The sequence below is a fragment of the Natrix helvetica genome, assembly GCF_964273705.1.
Source record: "Natrix helvetica genome assembly, chromosome: 4".
Taxonomy (NCBI): Eukaryota; Metazoa; Chordata; class Lepidosauria; order Squamata; family Natricidae; genus Natrix; species Natrix helvetica.
The window spans coordinates 58223483-58245984 of NC_138550.1; the positions used below are offsets into that span (position 1 = coordinate 58223483).

The following is a 22502-nucleotide window of genomic DNA, read 5'->3' on the forward strand; positions in this document are numbered from 1 at the left end:
TAAAAGACTTGTAAAGTTGAAGATGAGATAAAAGATGGAAAGTTCTAAAAAGCAAGATGTAAAACTTAGCTAATGACAAAGTAGAAATTTTGGAGACTAAGACAGAAGTCTCCCACACACAGTGCTTCTCTAGCTGAACATTCCATCATATTTTTGGGATTGTGTTGGGGAGAAGAGATGCAAAAATTGATAAATTATGCTGAATAAATACAAGGTTTGTGAGAATATTAAATTCCAAAAGATGACTTGGTGCACTTTGTCAGGAAGACAGGGGATAAAGTTTTGCAGCAGCATTTTAAGAGAAGATTGATAATAGATGTAATTGTTCTTAGAAACATTCCTATTAGTACCTTGCAAAAAAGATTTTTTTTGACTGAAAGATTGTGGGAATGAGAGGTAAGGCTTACGTAAAGACATGCGTAGAAACTACCATGATCTCAGTGGCTGTTTATCTTGGAAACCTACAAACTCACCTAATTAGCAGAAGCAAATGCAGGAATAAAGGAAAGGTGATGCACAGCCGTTATCTATTAGCTCATTAATCCACCAGAGCAAAGGCATGAGTTAACCTTGGCCTGAATAGCATTCTTGATTCTCTAGGGAAGATTTGGGGGAGTGAACCTATTATTGCAATGTGTTGTTGCTCTGTGCTTTGCTTGTAAAAACTTTATAAAAGCCAAATAAACTCTGCGAAAGGGAGACAGATATTTTGGACACAAACTGCGTGATGGATTTCTGAAACCTACAAAAGATTAAAGCAAAAAAAAAAAAAGATCTCATTTTAAATGGGAAGGTATGATTTTTATTTTATTTTTGAACAGCAAATATTCCGATTGAATTTTGCCCAGAAGTTGTTGGAATTTCTATATAAACATATAACTATGTTATGATCGCAAAGTATCTGTGAAGAAAATGATTTACCAGTGCTATATACCACCAGAAAAATGGTCCAGAATGTATAAAAGCATTTCAAATTCATGCTGAAAATGTGAACAACAGAGGACATTTATTACATTTTGTTGACACGTAAAGAAGCTATTTTTTTATTCACTTACACACCAGATTCAGAGGATTAGAAACAAGTAAGACCAAAGGTTTATCTTTATGACTGATGGACAAATAACTGGAAAAGTCATGGAACTTCATTTTTGTATATGACAACTGCAGTAATATAGTTATATATACAAAAATGGAAAGATTTGACACTATCCACAATGGAGGAATGATTGAAGATGATGATGAAATGTTGCAGAAATGACTAATTTGGCTTCTTTGATCAGAGAAAAAACAATATCTATAATATCTGTATTTATTACTGACCCAAAACCCCTCATGAATTTTGTTAGAAAAAATGAACTTATTTATAGTTTTTATGAGTAGACAGGATTATAGAAAGAAGAGTTACGTTCTAAACAAAATAAAGCTGCTGTAAAGATTATATTTTTTCCTATTTTTCTTTCATTTCCCTTTTTGCAGTTTTAGCTTTTTCTTTTGTCTTTTATATCACTATCTACCTTAAAACAATTTAATAGCTATTAACTAATACATACTTTTATACAAACACACACATAAACATGTCCCCCATCCCCAACACATCAGAATTATTTCTAAGACAAACTAAATAGACACCAGCATTACCAGCTTATTAAGACATTTATTTAATGCTTTGTAGTAAATTTGGAATAAACATGACATAGAATCCAAACTTTAAAAACAGAGAGTTCTCCTAAAGAACCAGAAATGATTACTGGAATGTTGAATACTGAACAATGTTTTTGAGCCCAAATAGTAATTCCTCATTTATTATATTACAGTAGCCTTTTAGTGGTTTTATATCATAATCTGAATTCCATACACATGCAGGAATCTTCTGTACAGATAACTGGGTCCTTGATTTGTGTCAAGATTTTTTTTGGGCATGAAACAAGTACTGCTGTGCCTGGAAAAAGTACAGTAATAATAGCACACTTCTTTAAAACTTCCAGTAGAAGTTAAAGTAAACAAGGAAAGAAAAGAAAATCCTGCATCAAAGGAAACTACCAAAAGAATCAGAAAATAGCTAGGTTTGTTTGCAGTTATTCCCCATTAAGACTATTATGACCAGCTAAACAAGTATCATTTTAAATAACATAGCATACCCATGAACAAAGCAGAGGTAACAATTACTTGGCCAACGAGATGCTGGACAGTTAAAACAATGTGCAGATAGAATCATATTTTGAGTTATTAAATATTCTGATTTGGTCTTTGTGGAACAAATATATTAGCAGTCAAGTTAGCCAACCATAGATTTAATAGAACATTAGAATACTTAACAGTAGAGAAAATACAGCATTTTCTGATGCTGCCATAGGTCATGCTATGAGCTGGTAGTGTTTCAAGTAGACAAAATTATCTTTGATTACAAACAATGTGCATAGAGGAATGGAAACTGCATGTACCAGTTAAAGAGCTTTTTCTCTCATTTTTTTTAAACTAACTGGCAAAGCAATTTCTTACTTCCCCGTGCACCCATAATTTAACCAGAATAAGGAAGGACATTGCTATTAAGCATTCAGAAAGTGAAATCGGTGAACTGGAGGGCTAAGGGATGTTTTGTCACCTTATAGTTGAGCGTTGGAAAAATGGGTGTGATATGGAATTCAGCAGAAACATCTGGATAAACAAACAAGCATCTGTAAATAAAGTTAAAATAACCATAGAGCAGAGATGTTGTTTTCAGACCACTTTTCCTATTGCTTATGTACGTTTATATTTCAACCCCTTGATACATCTGAAGACAATTCCTTTATTAAGATTAGGTGAGGGAGTAGTTGTGTTTTCTTCTGTGCACTAGAAGACAGCCAGTAGGCTTGATACTGGTCAAGCTCTAATAGGATTAAAGATTAAGATATCTAATAGCATTCTAGGTTGCAAAACAGTGTCGTGTAAGAAATGGAAGAGTTTCTAGACCACACCATAATGTGGAAGCAAGACCAGCAGTGGGCTTTGGGAAGCTATCACATAGCCATCCTATTGTGATGGCTTGATCATTCAGGCCTTAGTCCTCCAGCTCAGCTGTGCCTTCAACAATATAAAACTTGTATGTGCAAACAAAGCAATTCTTTCCTGAAACTATTAATCCTAAAACTTCCCAATGTCCTTATATTTCAGTGTGTTTGCTACATTCTAGAAATTACAACATTTTAAAAGCTAACAATTGTTTATAATGACTCTGATGGCATTCATTTTGACCAAAAGGATTTTTTTCCCTAGATTTTTCTAACAAAAGAAGCGAAGGAGAAGAAGAGAGAGACTTTTTTTTAATGTGAAAAGCCAATGAAATGAGCCCTATTGATGTGTGTCTTGAACTTAAGTTGTGTTTTTCTTCTGTTCCTGAACAGTCACAAAGTTCAGCAAGTCAATTGCCGTAACAACACCAAACACCATTTGCTTTTTACTAGATTCACCATCACTGTGATCTAGAAGACACAAGAGAATGCAGTAAGTCTGATTTTGTGAAACTCTGTTTCTAATGAGCACTTTAAAACATAAAATTCCTATCTTACAGACAGATAAATTATACATGCACATCGTTATCTAACATTACATTTCCCCAACCACATGCCTTTCTAATGTCTTAGCTGAGTATCTACTAGAGCTCCTGGTCAGAACGTCCCGTGTACAAAAAACGAAACAAAAAAAGTACTCCAAGGTGATAGCAACTTAGCAATTGCCTCGTTTCCTTGTTCTGCGTTTGGGCTTTGGGCCTATTTGTGCTATTGATAAGTGTCCGCTTCCATTCAGTGCAAATCTATGTGATGCCACTGGCTTAACGTATACACTTTAAAAAACAAAACAAAATGACCTTGCATTGATTACAGTTCCATATTCTGCACAAAGTGCAATAAAGGTCTTTCTGAGGATAAACTGGGCAAGGCTCTGCAGAACCTGCCATCCAGAAAAGCATTCTTTTGGCTGTAGAATTGCCAGCTTTGGCTTACTCTGTGGTAGCCACAGCCTTAATTTGAAAGATAAAAGCCACTTTAAAATAATAAAGAGTATATTGTTAACAGTGGGTGAGAAAACTCTAAAACTTAGGATTTAAAATGGGGCATTTTCTGTGGTGAGTTGTTTATTCTAATGTTTCTCGTACCGGGCAACTTTAAAGTTTTGTGGACTTCAACTGGGAAATTCTGGGAGCCATCTGTCTTAAAGTTGTTGAGATTGAGTAATATTGTCTATTCTTTCAATTTTATATTTGTGACTTTTTGTCGCTGTAAAATCAGGCTAGACAAATTATGATTAAAGACTACATGTGACCTCTGATTTTCTGCATACGTTTCCACTTAGCCTCCCCTCTCCACCCCAGGTTCTGGTTTCCTGCTATTTTGAGGAGGAAGACCCAGAAATATTTTAATATAAGTTTAGAGGATTCTTAAAAACAACAATAGCAAAAGACAAGATTTAACACGAAACATTGGAAAAGGGAATGCAGAAAATACTGGCTCTGCCCACGTACATGGCAGGACATAAGCCCAATTTTCATATTGCTTCATTTATTGTAGACTTCAATTCTCCTCCCTCAAAAATATAAACATTACTGCAACCCTGTTAACAAAGTTGGACCTTCTGACTGAACATTTGAAGCAGTTTCAAAATTTAACAGTTGGATTCAAAAGATTTCCTTTATCTAATGAAAAGATTCTTGTGTCCTTCCATTGGATGGCAAAAACCTTTAGGAACTCTAGGTTAAATGAACAAGGACAATGGCTCCTTACACACACATAAAGATACACAGCTCACATGTATTTTAAAGGTAGGCTTTCTGCCTAACTCTGCCAAAAGTATAGTTAATACATGGAGATAGATGGAGAGTTTCTGAATCTCAAGTGATAACTGCGTGAAAGTGTTTTTATATTATATAAATAAATAAATAATAAAAATAAAGTAAACTAATAAATAAATCAAGGATGAACAGTGGCAAAAAGTGCCATAAGAGAGAATAGTCTGAGATCTTAAGGACTAACCAGTATATACAAGCTTTTACAATAAAGTTTAAATGATAATAAATTAGCTATTCTTAAGAATTATGTTATTTTCACTGCAACATTTCTAGGAAATTTCAGAAACAATGAATAGCAAAGGAATTATTTATGTAGTTCCAGCATATGCCTTTACATTTGAAAAACATCAATTAAATGTAAAGTGCAGTTATGAGTCCTTAGGAAAAATGTATTGAATAGATAGTTATACATTAACAATGACCTTGAAGACAAAGTCACTTAGTAACTATATGGGTTAGTTTCAAGAAAGAGCAGACTACTTCCAATGCTGTTGTTTCTTTATATATACAATCAGTTAGAGAACCTAATTTTCCTTGCCTTGAGTTGCTCACCCATTAACTTCTGATGCTATGTATTAATCATGGAAAGCAGCTGGAAAAAAATCCAGATTCATGCCAGGATTTAAATTGGGAGCTTAGAGGTTTTTCATACTCCAGAACATACATATAAATAGATAATCATAGAAATTATGATAACTGTTATGGAAGAATGAGGTAAAAATCAGTGCACAATCCATTTTCTCTAAAAATAAACGACAGGCTGGCGTAGGATTGTAATGAGGGCAGCATCAGAATCAATACCACTGCTCAAGTTAAAAAAACACCCTTCAGTTAAAGTTTTGGTTGTATCACTATTAATATAGATGTTACATTTTATAGACTACTCTTTTCAGTCCAACCCAAGATTTAAAAAAGCTCAACCCACTGGATTGGAGAAGCTGGAAGTAGCATTATTTCATGGCTATGGGTTTATTTGAATCTATTTAATGGAAAATGTTAAATCATTATAATTTACTAGAAAACCAGTAACTTACAGTCCTAAACATGCTAGTTAAAAAGGCAGAAACTGAATACTGAATAATAAGCTTATACTCACATTGAATCTGCTCATGTATCACCAGAGCAAAATGATCTATTTCCAAAATATGAGACAGCTTTCCTAAGTTGTCTTGCAAATGAATCTGTAACAGAAAGTTGCATGATTTTAAAACACATTACATGCCATTCACATTTAGATAAGAACTCTGATCCTCATTCCACCTAGTAGTTTTCCAACAAGACTTAAAAAAAAGAGAACGTGTTCATGAGCTATGTTTAAAAATTCACAGGTACTGAATGTTCATAAAGTGGGTTTTCTGTGCAAATCAGGAAAAATGAAAAAAAAAAATAACTTGAGGATATACACTAATTAATACTCTCAGTCCTGTGGGTTTCAGATTTAAGCATTGTGCCCACTAGAGACACTGCACAGACCTCCACAATAACGATTTATAGCATCAACAGCTATCATTCCAGCAATAAAATACCTATCTACATCAGTGTAGATTGTAGCTTCATAGTGAAGGCAGGATGAGACTATACATGGAAGGTCTTAACATTTGCACATTAAAAAGTACAAAGATACATTTTTTACAAGGAGGATTTTGGTTTTATTTCATGTAATTTCAATTTATTAAGTACAATAAAAACAATGACTGCTATATCCTGTTTCTGCCCCTTAAATGTACATGCATTTTGCTTCTATATATATCCTATAGTATTGTTAATAATTTTAAAACCTCAATCTAAAGGTATTTTCAGTGTACAGAAAAGGTATTCCAGTCACTGAAATGTTGTTTTCATCTGGCTTTAGAAGATGAATACTCAACACTCTGTTCACTGGTACCACTACAACTTCTTTTTAGTCCCCAGTACTTGAAGCATGTAAATATCCTGTTTGAATTTTGCTCTGACTGAGGCAAGTGTGTGTGATGTCCTTAACCTGTGAGATTTTCAGAAACTCTTTCTACATACTTTGGAGGTGGGGGAGGAAATAGAAACAAACACATATATAGAAGGCACAATACCGTTTTGAACTGCTTGTAGATTACTTTGTTGACTTTATCCAAAGGCTGTACTTTACCAGCAAGCACTGAAGAGAGCATATTGCCGAGAGTAACCATCCCCAGAATCAGTCTAAAAAAAGAATACCCCAAGCAGAGCACTGAATGAGTTGTATCAACATTTTTTTTCCACTTAAAAAAGCTTTACATCAACATTTCCACTAATTCAGATGACAAGTACACTGAACTTACACTGTTCTTTTCTTTTACCAACCCACCCCCATTTTCAGAGGGGAGAGGGGAATTTTGAAATTCCCAATTACCTGGAGGTTGACCCTTCCCCACCTTGACCTGCTCCACTTAAATTGCTGCCCTCCAAAAAGCATGTATTTTGAATCTTTTCAGGATAAAACTGTAGCAAACAAATGTGGCTTGAGGAATTCTGGGAGTTAAAGTCCACAAGTCTTAAAGCTGACAAGGTTGGGCATTCTTATTTTAAATTAAAGTTTATGACTAACTAGTGTTTGCATAGGTCCTTAAAGCTTTGAAGGTTAGCTTTTGATAATTTGAAATAGATCTGCCGGACTAGGTGAGAGTATAATGATATTTCTTTTTTTGTTACATCTTCCTCATTGTTTACCATTCATTACAATTTATACTGTCTGGGTCAGACAATATAGGACCTTTTACATCTGAGCTACTAATAGCACAGATTATACGAGAGACTTACTAAACAAACCTTGTTTATTAAACTGGGGTGAACTTTGGGAACAAACCTGCTCAGATCACAATTTGTCCTGATCAGGTTGGCCATCCCACTGCCTTTGTATTTACCTGGCTATGCAATAAGAACTCAGTTAATCATTTTATGGGCCATTTTTAGGTGATGACAGTTCTCTTAAAAGGTAATAAACCATGTCACAACTTTAAAAGCAGAGTTTAAAAGCAGCAACCTTACCTCCACTTTCCCCTTAAACTTAAGGAAGTGCCAATCTATCATGCAGTCCTTGTGACTTGACACAAATAGGGTTGGAGAATCTGTTGTTTCAGCTGATTAGCCCATTTCATTTATGCAAAAGGCTCTAACCTTTACCCATATCGGGCACTTACGTTCTGCTAACTAAATGCAAGTTCAATTAGCAGAGAGCCGAAGGAGCAACATCTACAGGTGAAACTCGAAAAATCAGAATATCGTGCAAAAGTTCATTTATTTCAGGAATGCAACTTAAAAGGGGAAAGTAATATATGAGATCAGACTCATTACATGCAAAGCAAGATTGTTCAAGCTGTGATCTGTCATAATTGTGATGATTATGGCTTACAGCTCATAAAAACCCCAAATCCACAACCTCAGAAAATTAGAATATTGTGAAAAGGTGCAATGTTGTGAAAAGACAAGTAACTTCCCAACGGACAGAGACAGGAAATGTACTCTTCAGAAAGTGGGTAAATCTGGAACAAAGGAAGAAAATATTGAAGACTATACATACCCAGATTCATCCACAACTGGCACTTGGTCAAATCCTTTCTCTTTGAGTATTTCAATAGTCTTTTCGCAGGTAACGCTTGGCAGTACAGTTAGAGGGGCAGACAGGCATAATTCCTGAACTTTCACATGCCACCACCTAGGAAATGAGCAAATATCATAATAGTTCAGGTACTGAAGAACAAACTGAATTTTTGCATACTTAAGCTTTCCTAAAGGACTATATATATGGCAGAATATTGTATTTGAGAGTAAATGGAGCAGCTGATCCCTGACTGGCTTCCAGGAAAGGTCATTTAAACTGAATGTATGTTTCAGATATCCTTTCTATTTGCATTTTGTGTATACCATCACCATATCACCGAGAGCAGTGCTACAGTGAGCCTAAAAGGAAGTTGCATAATATGTATAGACAGCTTATTGTTGATGACATTACAGAAATAGAGAGAAATAAAAATGATACTTTTTAAAGAGAGTTTCCTACATTCTCAGATGTGTTCTTCGCTATGGAGGCAAAAGTAGCTACGGGTGGTACACAACCATAAGATAAAACAACAATGCAAAAAGCTGCAGATAAAACTGTAGGTAATAAGAGGAATAAAAATGGCCAACTCAACAATGGAAACCATCTCAGCAAGTCTCCAGCATCCTGAGAGTTCCAGCCCTGATAACATTACCAGGACTTGACAGCCTTTCAGAATATCAAAAGGAATGGAGCTAATCTAACGTTGGAGGGAAGGATGTACCGCAAGGTGGGTACCATGGCAGAAAAAGCATGTTTCCTGGCATCCACCAAACATAAGTTGAACCCTGGTTCAGACCAAAGACCCATTCTGATTCCCACTGTTGCCGTTTAGATGCTATGGGGAAGTTCACAATCAAGAACTTTAACAACAGCACTTTCTTGTTCATGTTCTCTAGCAACTGGAATGGAAACATGTCTACCTCTGTACTAGCCATTCAGTATTTTCAATCTATGAATCAATTATTAGCTTGGATTTTACATCTTGTTTGAAAGGATTAACTATCAATATTTTAAAAAGGCTCCTTCTGGCTTTAAAACTAACACTTAGAGTCTACTTTCTCAGGTCCGTGAAATGTAGCCTTCAACTGATATGCGCAGATCCAGGCTGAGAGAAAAGAAAAATTAAAGTATACCCATATACTTGGAGAAAAGAAGGAAAAAAGGCAACAAGATGGTTCCATTAGCTTTAAAACTTGGGGAAACGTGACACATTTCATTAAACTATGATAGATCTTATCTCACCAAGGCTTCTTAATATCATCATCCTCTTCTTTCATGAATCCTCTTTGGATCATCCATTTGTCACTTAAAAACTTAGACCTAAAAATCATCAAGAAAGTAAGTCATGAACATCAATTTAGGTGATATCTGCTTTAAATGTATACAAGCAATAAGGATAATGTGAGATACAATGTCATAGAAAAGGATAAAAGTATATTTAAACATGTAGCTAGCGGAAATGCTTTATTGGTTGATTCTCTCATAGATCAAAAAAGCTTTTTACAGGACTGTTTCCTTTACTACTACTACTCTCCGATAGTCAAAAGCATCTAAAAGCATCAATGGGAAGGGTAGGCTGAAATGTTGAAAAGCTTGATTTTAGACTGCAAAAGTAGAATGGAGCAGTAGCAACCTCTTGTTGCCGTAGTTGAGAAGAAGCAACAGCCACATTAGAATGCACAATAAGCTGATCTCACTTGCCATGTCAAACCCACAGCTCTCACGTGGGGGGTTAAAAAGTCAAGATAGTATCTGTGACTGTGCAATCAAAAACTAGTAATTTTAAAAGTGTGATGCATGGAAAAAAGGAACAGGACTTTGGTCAATCAGTCAGTTGCCATCTCAAAAGTTTGACTCCCCTTCATGAATGTCCTTGCCTCAAGGCCTTACTCTAAATGTAAATACAGGTAGTTCTTCGATTATGATAGCAAATGGGATTGGGACTGTCATTGCCAAGCAATGCAGTCATATGACTGCATCGCTTAGTAACAGCAATCCTAGCAGTCATCATAATCGGACGGGAATCCCAGGTAAGAGCATGCAGTGAGGGGGGGGGAGTACAATGGCGGGGTGGGGTGGGGTGGAGAGGCTGGAAGGTTTGGGAGGTGCCGTGCAGACCACCTGTGAATCAAGGGAGGCTGGGGACAGCTTGGGAAGTCCAATGTAGGTTGTCCCCACCAGTTTACCTTTTGACTTTGCTTGTGTGAAAATGGTCACAAATGGCAAGCATGTGACCACTGTTCTGTGCAATGTCATAATTGCCAGATGGGCACCCAAGCACCTAGATTACAATCATGCAATCTGCAGCGGTGCTGCAACAACTGGAACTTCAATGACCTTATATACCGTATGCCCATTTTCAAAGCTCTGGCATAACTTTGCACAGGCATTGAATTAGTGAACGTAAGCGGAGGACTACCTGCAGGCTATTTCAGTATGTAAAATAAAGTATCTTTTAAGAAAGCATGTAAGAGAGACAGATTTCAAACATACGCTATTTGTGTGTTTTTAGCAGTGGATTATAGGTGTTAGGCCAAAACCAACCAACCCATCCAAGTTATGAATGAACCTGTAAGTCAGGGGTGTCCAAGCTTGGGAACTTTAAGACTTGTGGACTTCAACTCCCAGAATTCCCCAGCCAGGCTGGCTGGGGAATTCTGGGAGTTGAAGTCCACAAGTCTTAAAGTTCCCAAGTTTGGACACCCCTGCTGTAAATTCTAGTAAAATAGGTTTTAGAGATCTCAAAAAAAAAAAATGAGCAGAATCTTTCCCTTAGAGTAGGGCTCCCCTGTAAAACAATTTGAATTCAAAACCAAAAGGATGATCTGGAGCATGGATACGTGAGCATAACATTCCTGCACGTCATACCTCCTGCAACCAAATCTGCTTTCCTAGAATTATGCCTATGAGCCCAGAAAAAGGTACAGCTACTTTAAGGAGTTGCAGACAGGTGAGATGTGCCTATCTAAGGAGTTACAAATCACCTTTCCCCCTTCTTTGACTTTGGATCGTTGGACAGCCGTATCTCAGTCAGTGGAGGGAAGAAAGAGACATAAAAGGCAGGGTACCTACATGTAGTTCCTGACAGAGTCAGGAAGGATGACAACACAACGCTGACCTTCTTTTAGCTCTTGGGCTGCCTTGACGGCAACAGACATGGCACTACCTGAGCTGCCACCTGTCAAAAGACACAGGAGAGTCTCAAAATTCAAGTATATTGGAATGCACAGTATGAAGAAGAAAGTAAAAGGAAAGAGAGTGTGAGGCCAAAGCCTCTTAATTACTAATTTAAGCACACTTTGAAAATTTGTTTAAAGCACTGTAATAGTCTCTTACAAAAGTTCTATCATAATCAAAAAATGTTCTTTTACTGGAAGGAATTATTCAATAACATAGGAATATAATGTCCAGGCCATCATTTTGTCTCTCACACTGAAGATGCCTCTGAAGTGCTTACAAATAGGAAGTAGAGTTATATTCCTCTCCTGCAAATCTTGGATAGCACTTAGGAAATCTGCGCATTGACAGCATTTCCATTTGTCAATTGAAAAGGCCACACCGCTTGGATCCACACAAATTCTATGCCAATGTATTATAACATCCTCGGTCTTGGAAAGACCTTGATGTGAATGAAGGACAATACCAGCTAAAGAACTGGCAGCTGTGGTTTCACATTATTGTGTTATAATAATAAGCAAGAGACGGCAAATGCCATCTCTGCAAACAAGATGAAGAAACAGTTGGAACATCTAGTTAGCTGCTACAAGAAAATCACACAGACTGTAAACCAGGGGTGTCCAAACTTGGGAACTTTAAGACTTGTGGACTTCAACTCCCAGAATTCCCCAGCCAGGCTGGCTGGGGAATTCTGGGAGTTGAAGTCCACAAGTCTTAAAGTTCCCAAGTTTGGACACCCCTGCTGTAAACAATGGCATGGTAAATTATCAAAAATGGTGCATTGGAACATTTGTAAGAAAAATATCATTTGCCTGGAAGCATGAACTGATGGGACCAAAAAATAGACATAGTCATAGAAAATAGTCTAGGACTTTAGAATTCAAACAGACAAGCACCTGCCACAAAGCACCTCACACGTCACAAATACAGATGAGGGGGAAAAAAGTCTGGACAGGGCATGTGGCAGTACCTGGAGACAGCAGAATAGAAGGGAACTGGAGAAAATTACAAACTACAAAGACCTACACATAGAAGTAGAGTGACTGTGGCAAAAGAAAGCAAAGGTAGTAGCAATAATAGCCGACTTGGGTGCCATCCCAAAACATCTGGAGCTCCACTTGAAACACCAACAGCACTGACAAAATCACCATCAATCAACTGCAAAAGGCAGCTTCACTTGGAAGAGCTTATATTCTGGGATGATACCTTTCTTCTAATATCTGAAGTCACTAATATTATTTTTTGACTAAATCCTCCTCATTCAAGAGATCTAATGGTGTAAGCTGCATTTTGCATACTCTATAGCTCTCTGCTTATAAGAACTGCTTTAAACGATATGACACATATTGGATGATTTGCAGAAGTAGACTTCAGTAAAATCCATGAGATCCAAATTCACTGCTTGCATTTTTCATAAAGGCTGTCTAGTATGGAAGTAAAATGCAGCAACTGATATCAAGAGCAAAAAGATGGCCACAATTCTATTATTGTCTTGACTACAAATTATACTATGCTTACCACATAGCAGTCCTTCTTCTCTGATTAGCATGCGTGAGAAGGTAAAAGATTCCTCATCGTTACACTTATACCATTTGTCTACCACCTAGAAGGAAGAAAGGATACAAAAACGTTATTCTAGACCTGTTGTTTCATACAAGTCATCCATTGGTACTAGAACTTAGAATCATAGGGCTGAAAGGGACCTCAGAGGTCTTCTAGTACAACCCCTGCTCAAGGCAGGAGATCTTATACCATCCTGGTCAAGGGGTTGCCCAGTCTATTTTTGAGAACCTCCAGTGATGAAGCACAACCCTAGAAAGCAAGCTATTCTGTCGAAAACCTGCTGGTTGCTATTGCCTCAATCTCATTTGGGATGACCAGAATGTATTAGATATGCCAGAAAATATGGAAAGGAGGAATGGATTTAGCAGTGGATTTTTAGGTCCACTGACACAAATTTCAGGAGAAAACTTTCTCTGGATCCAATAATGCAATTAAATCACAGTACAATTAAAATACAGTAGTCTAGGGTTTTCCCCTTATGTCGACAGAGCACCTCATGAATCCTCAAATATTCCCATTTAAGTACCTTGCAATACCTTTCTGAATTTTTCTGTGCTATTCACTTCCAGGAAGTCTAACCAAGCTACACAAACTATATAAAGGAAGCAGACTGTTCTTAATAAAGAGCACCTGTCATGCTTTATTATGAATAAGTCCTGTTATAAATATTGGCAAATACCTGTAATAATAATAATAATAATAATAATAATAATAATAATAATAATAATAATAATAATAATAATAATAATTTATCTTTCAAAATTCAGAAATTGACAAAAGTAGGATCAGATCTGTTAAAGCTCAGGAATCAAAATAAAACTTGAATATCACAAAGATTAAAGGCTAAGTTTGAATCAGACATATAAGAAGGAGAAAAGATTAGTCCGGCACTTAATAACGATAGGGATTTCAATTAGAATCACACTAAAGCAGTGTTTCTCAACTGTGACAATTTAAAGAGGTGTGGAATTCTGGGAAGTGAAGTCCATACATCTCAAAGTTGCCATGGTTGAAAATCACAGCAATGAAATATATATATATATATGAAACCTTCCTTACCGATCTATCCAGAACTGTGGGTATGAAATCGTATCCAATACCTTCCACTTCATAAGTTGTCTTGTCAGTTACATTTAACTTTTCAGGCTCCGCCAGGATAGATCCTTCAGGATCAACACTTACAATCTGCAGAGCAATTTGTTATTAAAACAGTATTTTGATGTTAAATATACAGATATTTTTTAAAAAACAAATTAAATAAAGTCACAGAAATGACTAAATCAAAATTACTGCATCACTGGTGCCTCTGCAATTATGCCTTGGGAAATGCCTAAGCTGAATAATGCAACTTTTGGTAATTCCACTCAAAATTTAAGTATTGTGTAGGTATTTCATTTTTCAGTCTGGAACCATAAATAAATGAAAATCAATTGCCATTATTAATTTGATATTTGTATAATTCCATGATCCGGGACAATTTTTAAATAATTGTCCTAAAAAATAATTTTCTTCTTGCGTCAAATTTGAATTCCCACAAAATTTACCTCAGCAAATCAGATATTTCATGTAAGCATATATAAGGAAAGTACAACTCCTTGGGATGTTTGCTTCCAAAACAGAAAATTATCTTGGGAGATAGTGAATTTTAATATAGATGTACAGTGGGGATGGAGCACCTTACTTTTTCTGGAATTTTTTTTTTTTTAATCAAGTTTTCCTAGGCCAGTGATGGCGAACCTATGGCACGCGTGCCACAGGTGGCATGCGGAGCCATGTCAGGGCATGCGAGGCGCTGCCCTGTCAACTGGCCAGTGCGTGCTGACCAGCTGAGTTCACACCCTTCTTTAAAGCCATTTTTCGCCCTCCCCAGGCTCCAGAGGCTTTATAGGAGCCTGGGGAGGGCGAAAAGAGCCTCCCCCCCCCCCGAGGCCCTCCAGAGGCTTCATGAGCTTCCCTGACACCTTCGGAGCGCTCAAAACGATCCTCTGAGAAAACCGGAAGTCACTTTCTGTTTGCTCGGAGGATCGATTTGAGCGCTCCGAAGGCTTCAGGGACCGTCTGGAGGCTTCCCTGACGCCTCCGGAGGGCGTCCGGGGGGGGGCTGTTTTCGCCCTCCCCAGGCTCCTATAAAGCCTCTGGATCCTGGGGAGGGCGAACACCCTTTATGGAACTCCGATTCATTTTTTCCTTTCTAAATGTTTCTCTGGAATGTGAGAGCAGTAGTTTATGCAGAAATATGTTAAGCCACTCCACTCTTATCAATATAACACTAGCAGCTAAAACTTCATTTCCCAAAGCATTAGTATAATAACAAACAGAAGTGGATTGTTTTAATAGCAACTATATATAACAAAGGATTGCATAGGGCAACACCAGACTCTGTTTCATAATAATCGGGCCCTATTCTCTGCATTGATTTTATTTTTCAAAAAGTGAACATAACCAGCTATACTGTTCTCAATAAATGGGAAATTTCATATTGGATAAGTGCTATGCCAGCAGCTAATATTAAGACAAAGGAAAAAAATTACCAAAAAACCATACGTAAGACACCATGAATGTCTGTTCACTCATTTAATATGATTGCAAAGCGACTAGGTTCTGCCACGTGGTAACATGTCATAGTATTTCTTTTGGTGCTCGAAGAATAAGTGTAATCATTATAGGAATAGACTGAGCATACATGCAGTTCAAATTCTCTGCAGACACATTCTCATGGCTAAATGTAGCAAATGAACTCAAGAGCAATCAAGGTTTATAAAAAGTAGCCATCTCAATAAACATGATTTCATTCACAAAGGAATGACTGTAAATTACCTTTGCAATCTGCAGGATAAAACATTTTATTTGTCTCTTATACAGTTTGCATGGAGAAGGGAATACCTTTTTTTGAATCATCTGCCATTTGCAGAGTTTGTAACAGTGCCTATAAGGTAATCTACAAGGGCATGTGTATATGTGTTTACATACAGACACCCCTATCAGTAACTTAAGCAGTGTTTTTCTTTGGGACTTACTGTGCAATCAGGGCACTTTTCCTTGATTTTTCGGGCAATACCAGTGATGGTGCCTCCTGTGCCAGCTCCAGCCACAATCATGTCTACTTGACCTATTGAAGAGGCAGAAATAAATATTTTACCAATATTTTAAAAAGCTGTATCTAGATAAGCTATAAGAAACATTTACCATGCTCTTATTTAAGTCAAGACGGTTTTTCATTAGTTGTTAGGAATGTAAGCTAACAGTTGGGTTAGCAATACATAAACCAGGATGGTAGTATTGTTTCTTTAAGTACTGCTGTAATATGATTGGTTGCTGTTACCTCAAGCAGCCATAAGAGGGAGCCAGAATGACTACTAGCTCTCTGTTAGATGCTGATCAATAATTACTGCTTGTTACTGTATCATGAATTACTGTATTTTTGCTACTGTTAGCTGCTTTGTGTACTAAACTGATTATTTGATACTGGACTGTGTTCGAAGGATCATTCCTTAACTGAGAACATTGATAACTGAATGACTGAACCGTGTATGATTTGGACTGTAAATTGAACTCTGAATACCTCTATATTTCCACATAGTAAGCTACTATATTTATTCTATTCGGTGTTTGTGCGTGTTCTTCCATACCACTCTCATTAAGCTTCTCTTCACACTCGCTCTCCTAACGGGGAGCTTACTTACTTAACATTAGTGACTCTGAAAAAGAGGATATAGTAACGGATGTCTCATGTTCCTATTATGTATTTTGAAAGCTATCATTGGAAGAGAAGTAGCTGCGTATTTGTCATTTTACTACAATTCATACTTCATCAGCTTATCAATGTTGATGAGCATTCCATATTTTAGATATTTTATGTATAAGAATATTCTGACCTACTTCTTTTTCCGCTCATACTTTACTTAATATGTCTTATATAAAGTATAGTAATTACAGGTAATCCTCAACTTACGACCACAATAGAGCCTGAAATGTATTGTTAAATGAGAAATTTGTTAAGTGAGTTTGTTCCATTGTACAACTTTTCTCGCCACATTTGTTAAGTGAATCATTGCAGTTCTTAAATTTGCAACACAGTTGCTAAGTGAATCTGGTTTCCCCATTGAGTTTGCTAGTCAGAAGGTTGCAATAGGGGATCACGTGACTCTGGAATGCTGCAACCATCATAAATATGGGTCAGTTGTCAAGCATCAGAATGTCAATCACATAATCATAAGGATACTGCAACAATCCTAAGGGTGAAAAATGGTCATGTCACTTTTTTCAGCGCCATTGTAACTTTGAACAGTCACTAAATGAACTGTTGTAAGTTGAAGACTACTTGTACACTAACATTGATTGATAAAGCGGTCAGTTCTTATTGTATCACATTTTATAATCAGCTTGTAAATAAAAGAATGAATATTTCGCTTACTCAAAACACTACCCTCTCCTTACATGATTTCTGCTTCTTCTCTCCTCCTGTACAGCTACAGCTTGGGGATGTATAATATTCCTTTCCATCTCATGAAATAATGATCCACAAAAGCATATGCAATAATATATTAGGTTATCTTTTAAGATGCCATAAGACTCTTCACTTTTAGCTACAAAACTCTTAGGCTGCAACTAGAAAGTTCCTGTAGTTGCTAACATAAGATGCAAAGATCCATCTTCTTGGGCAATTGTTTTGCAAAAGAAGCCTGCATTTATTTCATTTCCCTGACACGACAAAATTTATTTTGGATTTGCTCCAAGATACTTGAGTCTCTATTTCGTTTATTAAACATCTCCACGCACCTTATTTAATTTAAATTGCAACATGAAGTTTAAAACAATTTCCCAATACTTCAGGTACTAAAATTAAGGTAAGTATTCTAGATGTGGGTTCGGTTCACTTAAAAAAATCTAAGATAAGAATTGCTTTACATTAGAGGTGGTCACACTTTAAAACTTATTTGGAAGAGTAATGCTTTGGGCCTTGCATGAAGGCAGCACTTTCTGCTGGTCATGAAAGGAGCCCAATATTTTTCAAGCTTGGTGATAGAAAGAAACAGATGCTGTTGCTTAAAGAATCCATTCAATAACACTAAAACAAGTTTTAAAACAGCAACACCCTTTGGGTTCACACGGAAACTTGAAAAAGGTCTCTGGGCCTGTGTAAGGTTCAAAGTGCTTCTGACTTATTTTCAAAGCATCTTCTGCTCTGTCTAACAGAAGCAAAAAAAAAAGACTTATTATGTAGGTGCTCCCTCTACTGGTTTCCAGTTAGTAACAGAATTCTCTTCATTTGGTGATCACACACAGGAAATTTGCTTGCAAATCCAGGCATTGGCCAGGAATTTGTTTTTTATTACTGTTTATCATTGTTGATTTGTGAATAGTCACTAACCCACTAAATGAGTAGCAGCTGTAACTGGATTATTTTTTTCCAAAATACATTGAGCCTCCAGTCTCTCCCCCCCACCCCTAAAGTCACATAGTTCAAAATACGCATGGGCTTCCCCAACCATGTCCTCACGCTATTTTTAGTAATGTTTGGCCACTGCATATGGGAAACTCAGGCTCGTGTTTCATACAACATACCAAGCTATATTATTATTTGTATGGGGTTTAGTATCTCATTTAAACCAAATCCAAATTCTTGTTTAGCTATAAAGGTTCTACAGCACTCTTTGGTATTCTGCCCTCTCTTCAGTCTGGATCATGCAATAGGGGTATCATAGATACATCTTCTGTATACATGGTTAGCGTGTACATTTGTTGCCACTATCTCATTAAGTAGGCTTCAACTGAACCTGCTGCACACAAATACTATTTTAAAAATAAATGAGGCAAAAACGGAAAATCGTCTGGCCCCAAAGCTGTAGCATGAATGTGGCATCTCCAACCACAAAACCAGTCCAGTCTATTGGCCATGCCAATATTGGAATCTTAGCCTTCCCTTTTGACCCAAAACAAGATCATAAATAAATTCTACCAGTTACAGAAGAATGTCACCTGTACCATGGGAGTACTCAGGCTGAGGTTTAAAGCACAGCTATACAGGTACTTGATTGACTATTGCCCAACAAGGCCAGGTGAGGTTTAAGAAAACTCTCTCTTCATGGTGAACGCATAACGTTTAGCAGAGAAATGAGGATGGTAAAACTTTGATTTGTGGATTGTGTATGTGTGTGCAAGAAGCTGTTTTGATAAGAGGTTTGTGTTGACTTATACACAAATAAACATTACACACAGTACAGATAATTTGCAGCATAGGCTTTAGAAAACTATTTTGTAGGTTTGGGGAATTATGATTGCGGAACATATTCTACTTTGAAAATCTATGGTTCTAAAAATCTGTTTTAAACTATCTAGGAATTTCAACAATTGTTCAGATCTAAGATTTTTGCAATTTTTTCTACATCTTTGTTTTAAGAGTGAAGGTAACTTGGCCACTGGATGAGTCCTACAAATTACCTGCAAAAGAAAGTAGTCTGTTAGGCTGAATGCTCCCGTGTTCTTATAATTCAATCTCTCCTAAAATAGCTTCCGTTTCCTAAGAAGCTCCCATTTCCATGACAGGCGTTTGTAAAACACAAAATGTACCTTCACACTGCTGAAGAATCTCCTCTGCTGTTGTGTCATAATGAGACAAGGGGTTGCTGGCATTGCGGTACTGTGTAAAAAAAAAAAGAGAGAGAGAGAGAGAGATATAATGGAGAAAATGTAGGACCAACAAACAGGTTGAACAGTTCAGTAGCAGTGCAGATGCAATTTAGAAATCATGCAGATGCAAGATATACCACTCACACATATACACACATAGACAACATCCCCCTCCCCCTAGAGTGAATTTTAAATGGCTTGCTGTTTTATTTCCTTTGGATTATTTTATATCTATGCTGTTTTTAGTTTTGCTATAGAGTTATTATTTATATTAATCTTCTGGTGGAAAAATTGAAAACCAGTGCCCCAGAAAACAGAAAATAAACTAATCCTTTTAACATTAATGTACTAAATATCACAAAGAAAACCATTCTAAACTCAAAACATCAAGCACAATTTTCCTTCCTTCCTTCCTTCCTTCCTTCCTTCCTTCCTTCCTTCCTTCCTTCCTTCCTTCCTTCCTTCCTTCCTTCCTGTTTTCCCCTGTCCTTCTCTTCCTTTATATGCAGAGAAATTGCATTGTTATATTATATTGGAAGAAATATTATATATTCTGCTGATCCTTACGTGCCAAGCAGTGGTGGGTTTCAAAATCTTTTAGAACCTCTTCTGTAGGTGTGGCCTTTGTGGGAGTGGCTTGCCGGCCATGTGATTGGGTGGGAGTGGCTTGCCGGCCATGTGACCAGGTGGGATGGTTTACCGGCCATGTGGGTGGGTGGGCGTGGAGAATGTGGTGAAACTCACTTAACAACGCTCTTGCTTAGCAACCAAAATTTTGGGCTCAATTGTGATCATAAATTCCCCCCCTCCCTTCCTGTATCTCTCTCCCCCACTTATCTTCTTTCTCTTCCTTCCTTCTTTCTTATCTCTCTCTCCAACTTTTTCTTTCTCATTCTTTCTTTCTCCCCTCTCTCTCTCTCTCACACACACACCATTTCCCTCATGTCTTCCACTGACAGCTCTCAAAGAGAAGGACTCCTGCCTTGGGAAGGGGTTGGACTAGATTACCTCCATGTTCCCTTATATGCTCCTAGGTCTACTCTACACATATATGTTCTGCTCTGTGCCAGTTGAAACTGTTTTGTAAAGGACTAAAAATTGAAATATGAATTTGCAGAGCAATTTCTCTCTCTTCTTTACAAAATTCTTGTAAACATGCAATGGTTGATAGACACTTGTAACAATATAATAGATAGCATAATGGAAAAAACTGTGAGAATTAATTTTTTATAGCAATCAAACCTTTCATGACCTATTTATCTACCCAAATACTGTAGATATAATATTAATAAAATAATGTGCTTTAATTTATGGATAGTGGGAGGGAAATAGTAATCTTATTCTTCGTGGCAATGTATATTATGTCTATTCTCAATCTAAATATATATTTGGTTATACCAAGTAGACAAATAAAAATAACCTCCTGCTAGTTCTCATATTCCTGGAGACATTGAGCCAACTGAATGATTTACAGCTTCTTTTGAAAAGAGTCTCAAGTCTCCTCAGAACTGGGCATCCTGTTTTCCATCTTTTGAAAATATTCCACTTATAGTGGAAAAAAAGTGCAACAAAGAGGTCAAACAGAAGGGAAGGCCTTAACTCACATTGTGAAACTAAAAACACAGAGAGAGAGAGACACACACACAAATATTTTCTATATTTTACTGAAAGTGAATATTAAATTGAGTTGTAATATTTTTAGAACTTTTTTCTTTTTAATTAAACATTAAAATGGTAGTGTTAACGCTAATTTAATTTTCATTTGATTGTTAGAAACCACCTTGAGTATTCTGGGATAGGGCAGAGTATAAATAAAAATGAATAAATAATCCTGATTCCTACCAGCTAAAAACATATTTTGGTATTGTTTAAGTGATGAAAAAGATGAATAGTTTTAAATAAATGAATAAATTACTTTTTTAAAGGGCAGGTTTCAGTGAAACTCACGCACATAATATTTAGGCTCACCACTGAAATTGGGAATAAGAGTCTGTGGCTCCACGTCTCATGATCTTCTTCCCCGCCTCGGTTCTGCAGGCGAAAGGTGCTGCTGCGTAGCAGTGGCGGGGGAGTCAGAGCGCTGCCCACTGAGCAGCATGACCCACGGCTAGCCCAGGAGCAGTAGCTGCCACCGCCATGGCTCGCTACCACTCAGGCCAGAGGCTGGGCGCCGGAAGGGCACGCTGAGGGGGTTGGCGACAGCGACGGCAGCTGAGCAGGGGGAACGCTTTGCCAAAATGTGATATCTCACATATCTTATCATCACGTAGAGAATAGTAAGCTGCAATAAAGCATGTCTTATATATCTCCCCAGCTATCTATGCTGATATTTGCTGTGCTTAATAACCCTTCTGTTTTCCCAGTCTAAGGTAGATTTATCAAGGGAAATGCAACTTTCTTTTTCCATTTGGTTTTGCTCATTTTGTCATACGCTCATAGTTGGGGATGGAGGTAGAAAAGAACAGCCATAGTGGCTTCATTTCCACTAGGCTTCTCTGCAATTTCAATGTCATCTTGGGACAGAAAACTGATTAATTAACTCCATGGTCAAAAGTCCCCTTGATACAACTAAGGGGATTGTTTTAACCCTATGAAAACTATGTCTGCTTAGGGATAAATCTTATCTGTTCAGTGTCTAAATGGATGAACAGATTCCTTTTGGAATCCATTCATCCCACTGGCCAATCAAGCCAGTCACATGGACAATAGCTTAGAGTTACATCCAAGAGACTGCAGGGGGGAATTTATTTCTCT

At 37.1% G+C, this 22502-nt stretch overlaps 1 protein-coding gene across 2 annotated transcripts in view; it reads right to left on the reverse strand.

The window, feature by feature from the left end:
• Nucleotides 1–1634: 1634 nt before the first annotated feature.
• Nucleotides 1635–22502, reverse strand: part of LOC309391166 (cystathionine beta-synthase-like) — a 39759-nt gene continuing 18891 nt past the window's right edge. For both annotated transcript variants that reach the window (XM_081951334.1, XM_081951335.1), the window contains exons 7-16: nt 19689–19758; nt 16136–16227; nt 14178–14303; nt 13074–13158; nt 11451–11556; nt 9621–9698; nt 8358–8492; nt 6892–7000; nt 5922–6006; nt 1635–3461 (exon numbers count right to left, since the gene is read on the reverse strand). In XM_081951334.1, coding sequence (XP_081807460.1) covers nt 3352–3461; nt 5922–6006; nt 6892–7000; nt 8358–8492; nt 9621–9698; nt 11451–11556; nt 13074–13158; nt 14178–14303; nt 16136–16227; nt 19689–19758 — 996 coding nt within the window. In that variant the 3' untranslated portion in view covers nt 1635–3351. The remainder of the gene's footprint in view (nt 3462–5921; nt 6007–6891; nt 7001–8357; nt 8493–9620; nt 9699–11450; nt 11557–13073; nt 13159–14177; nt 14304–16135; nt 16228–19688; nt 19759–22502) is intronic.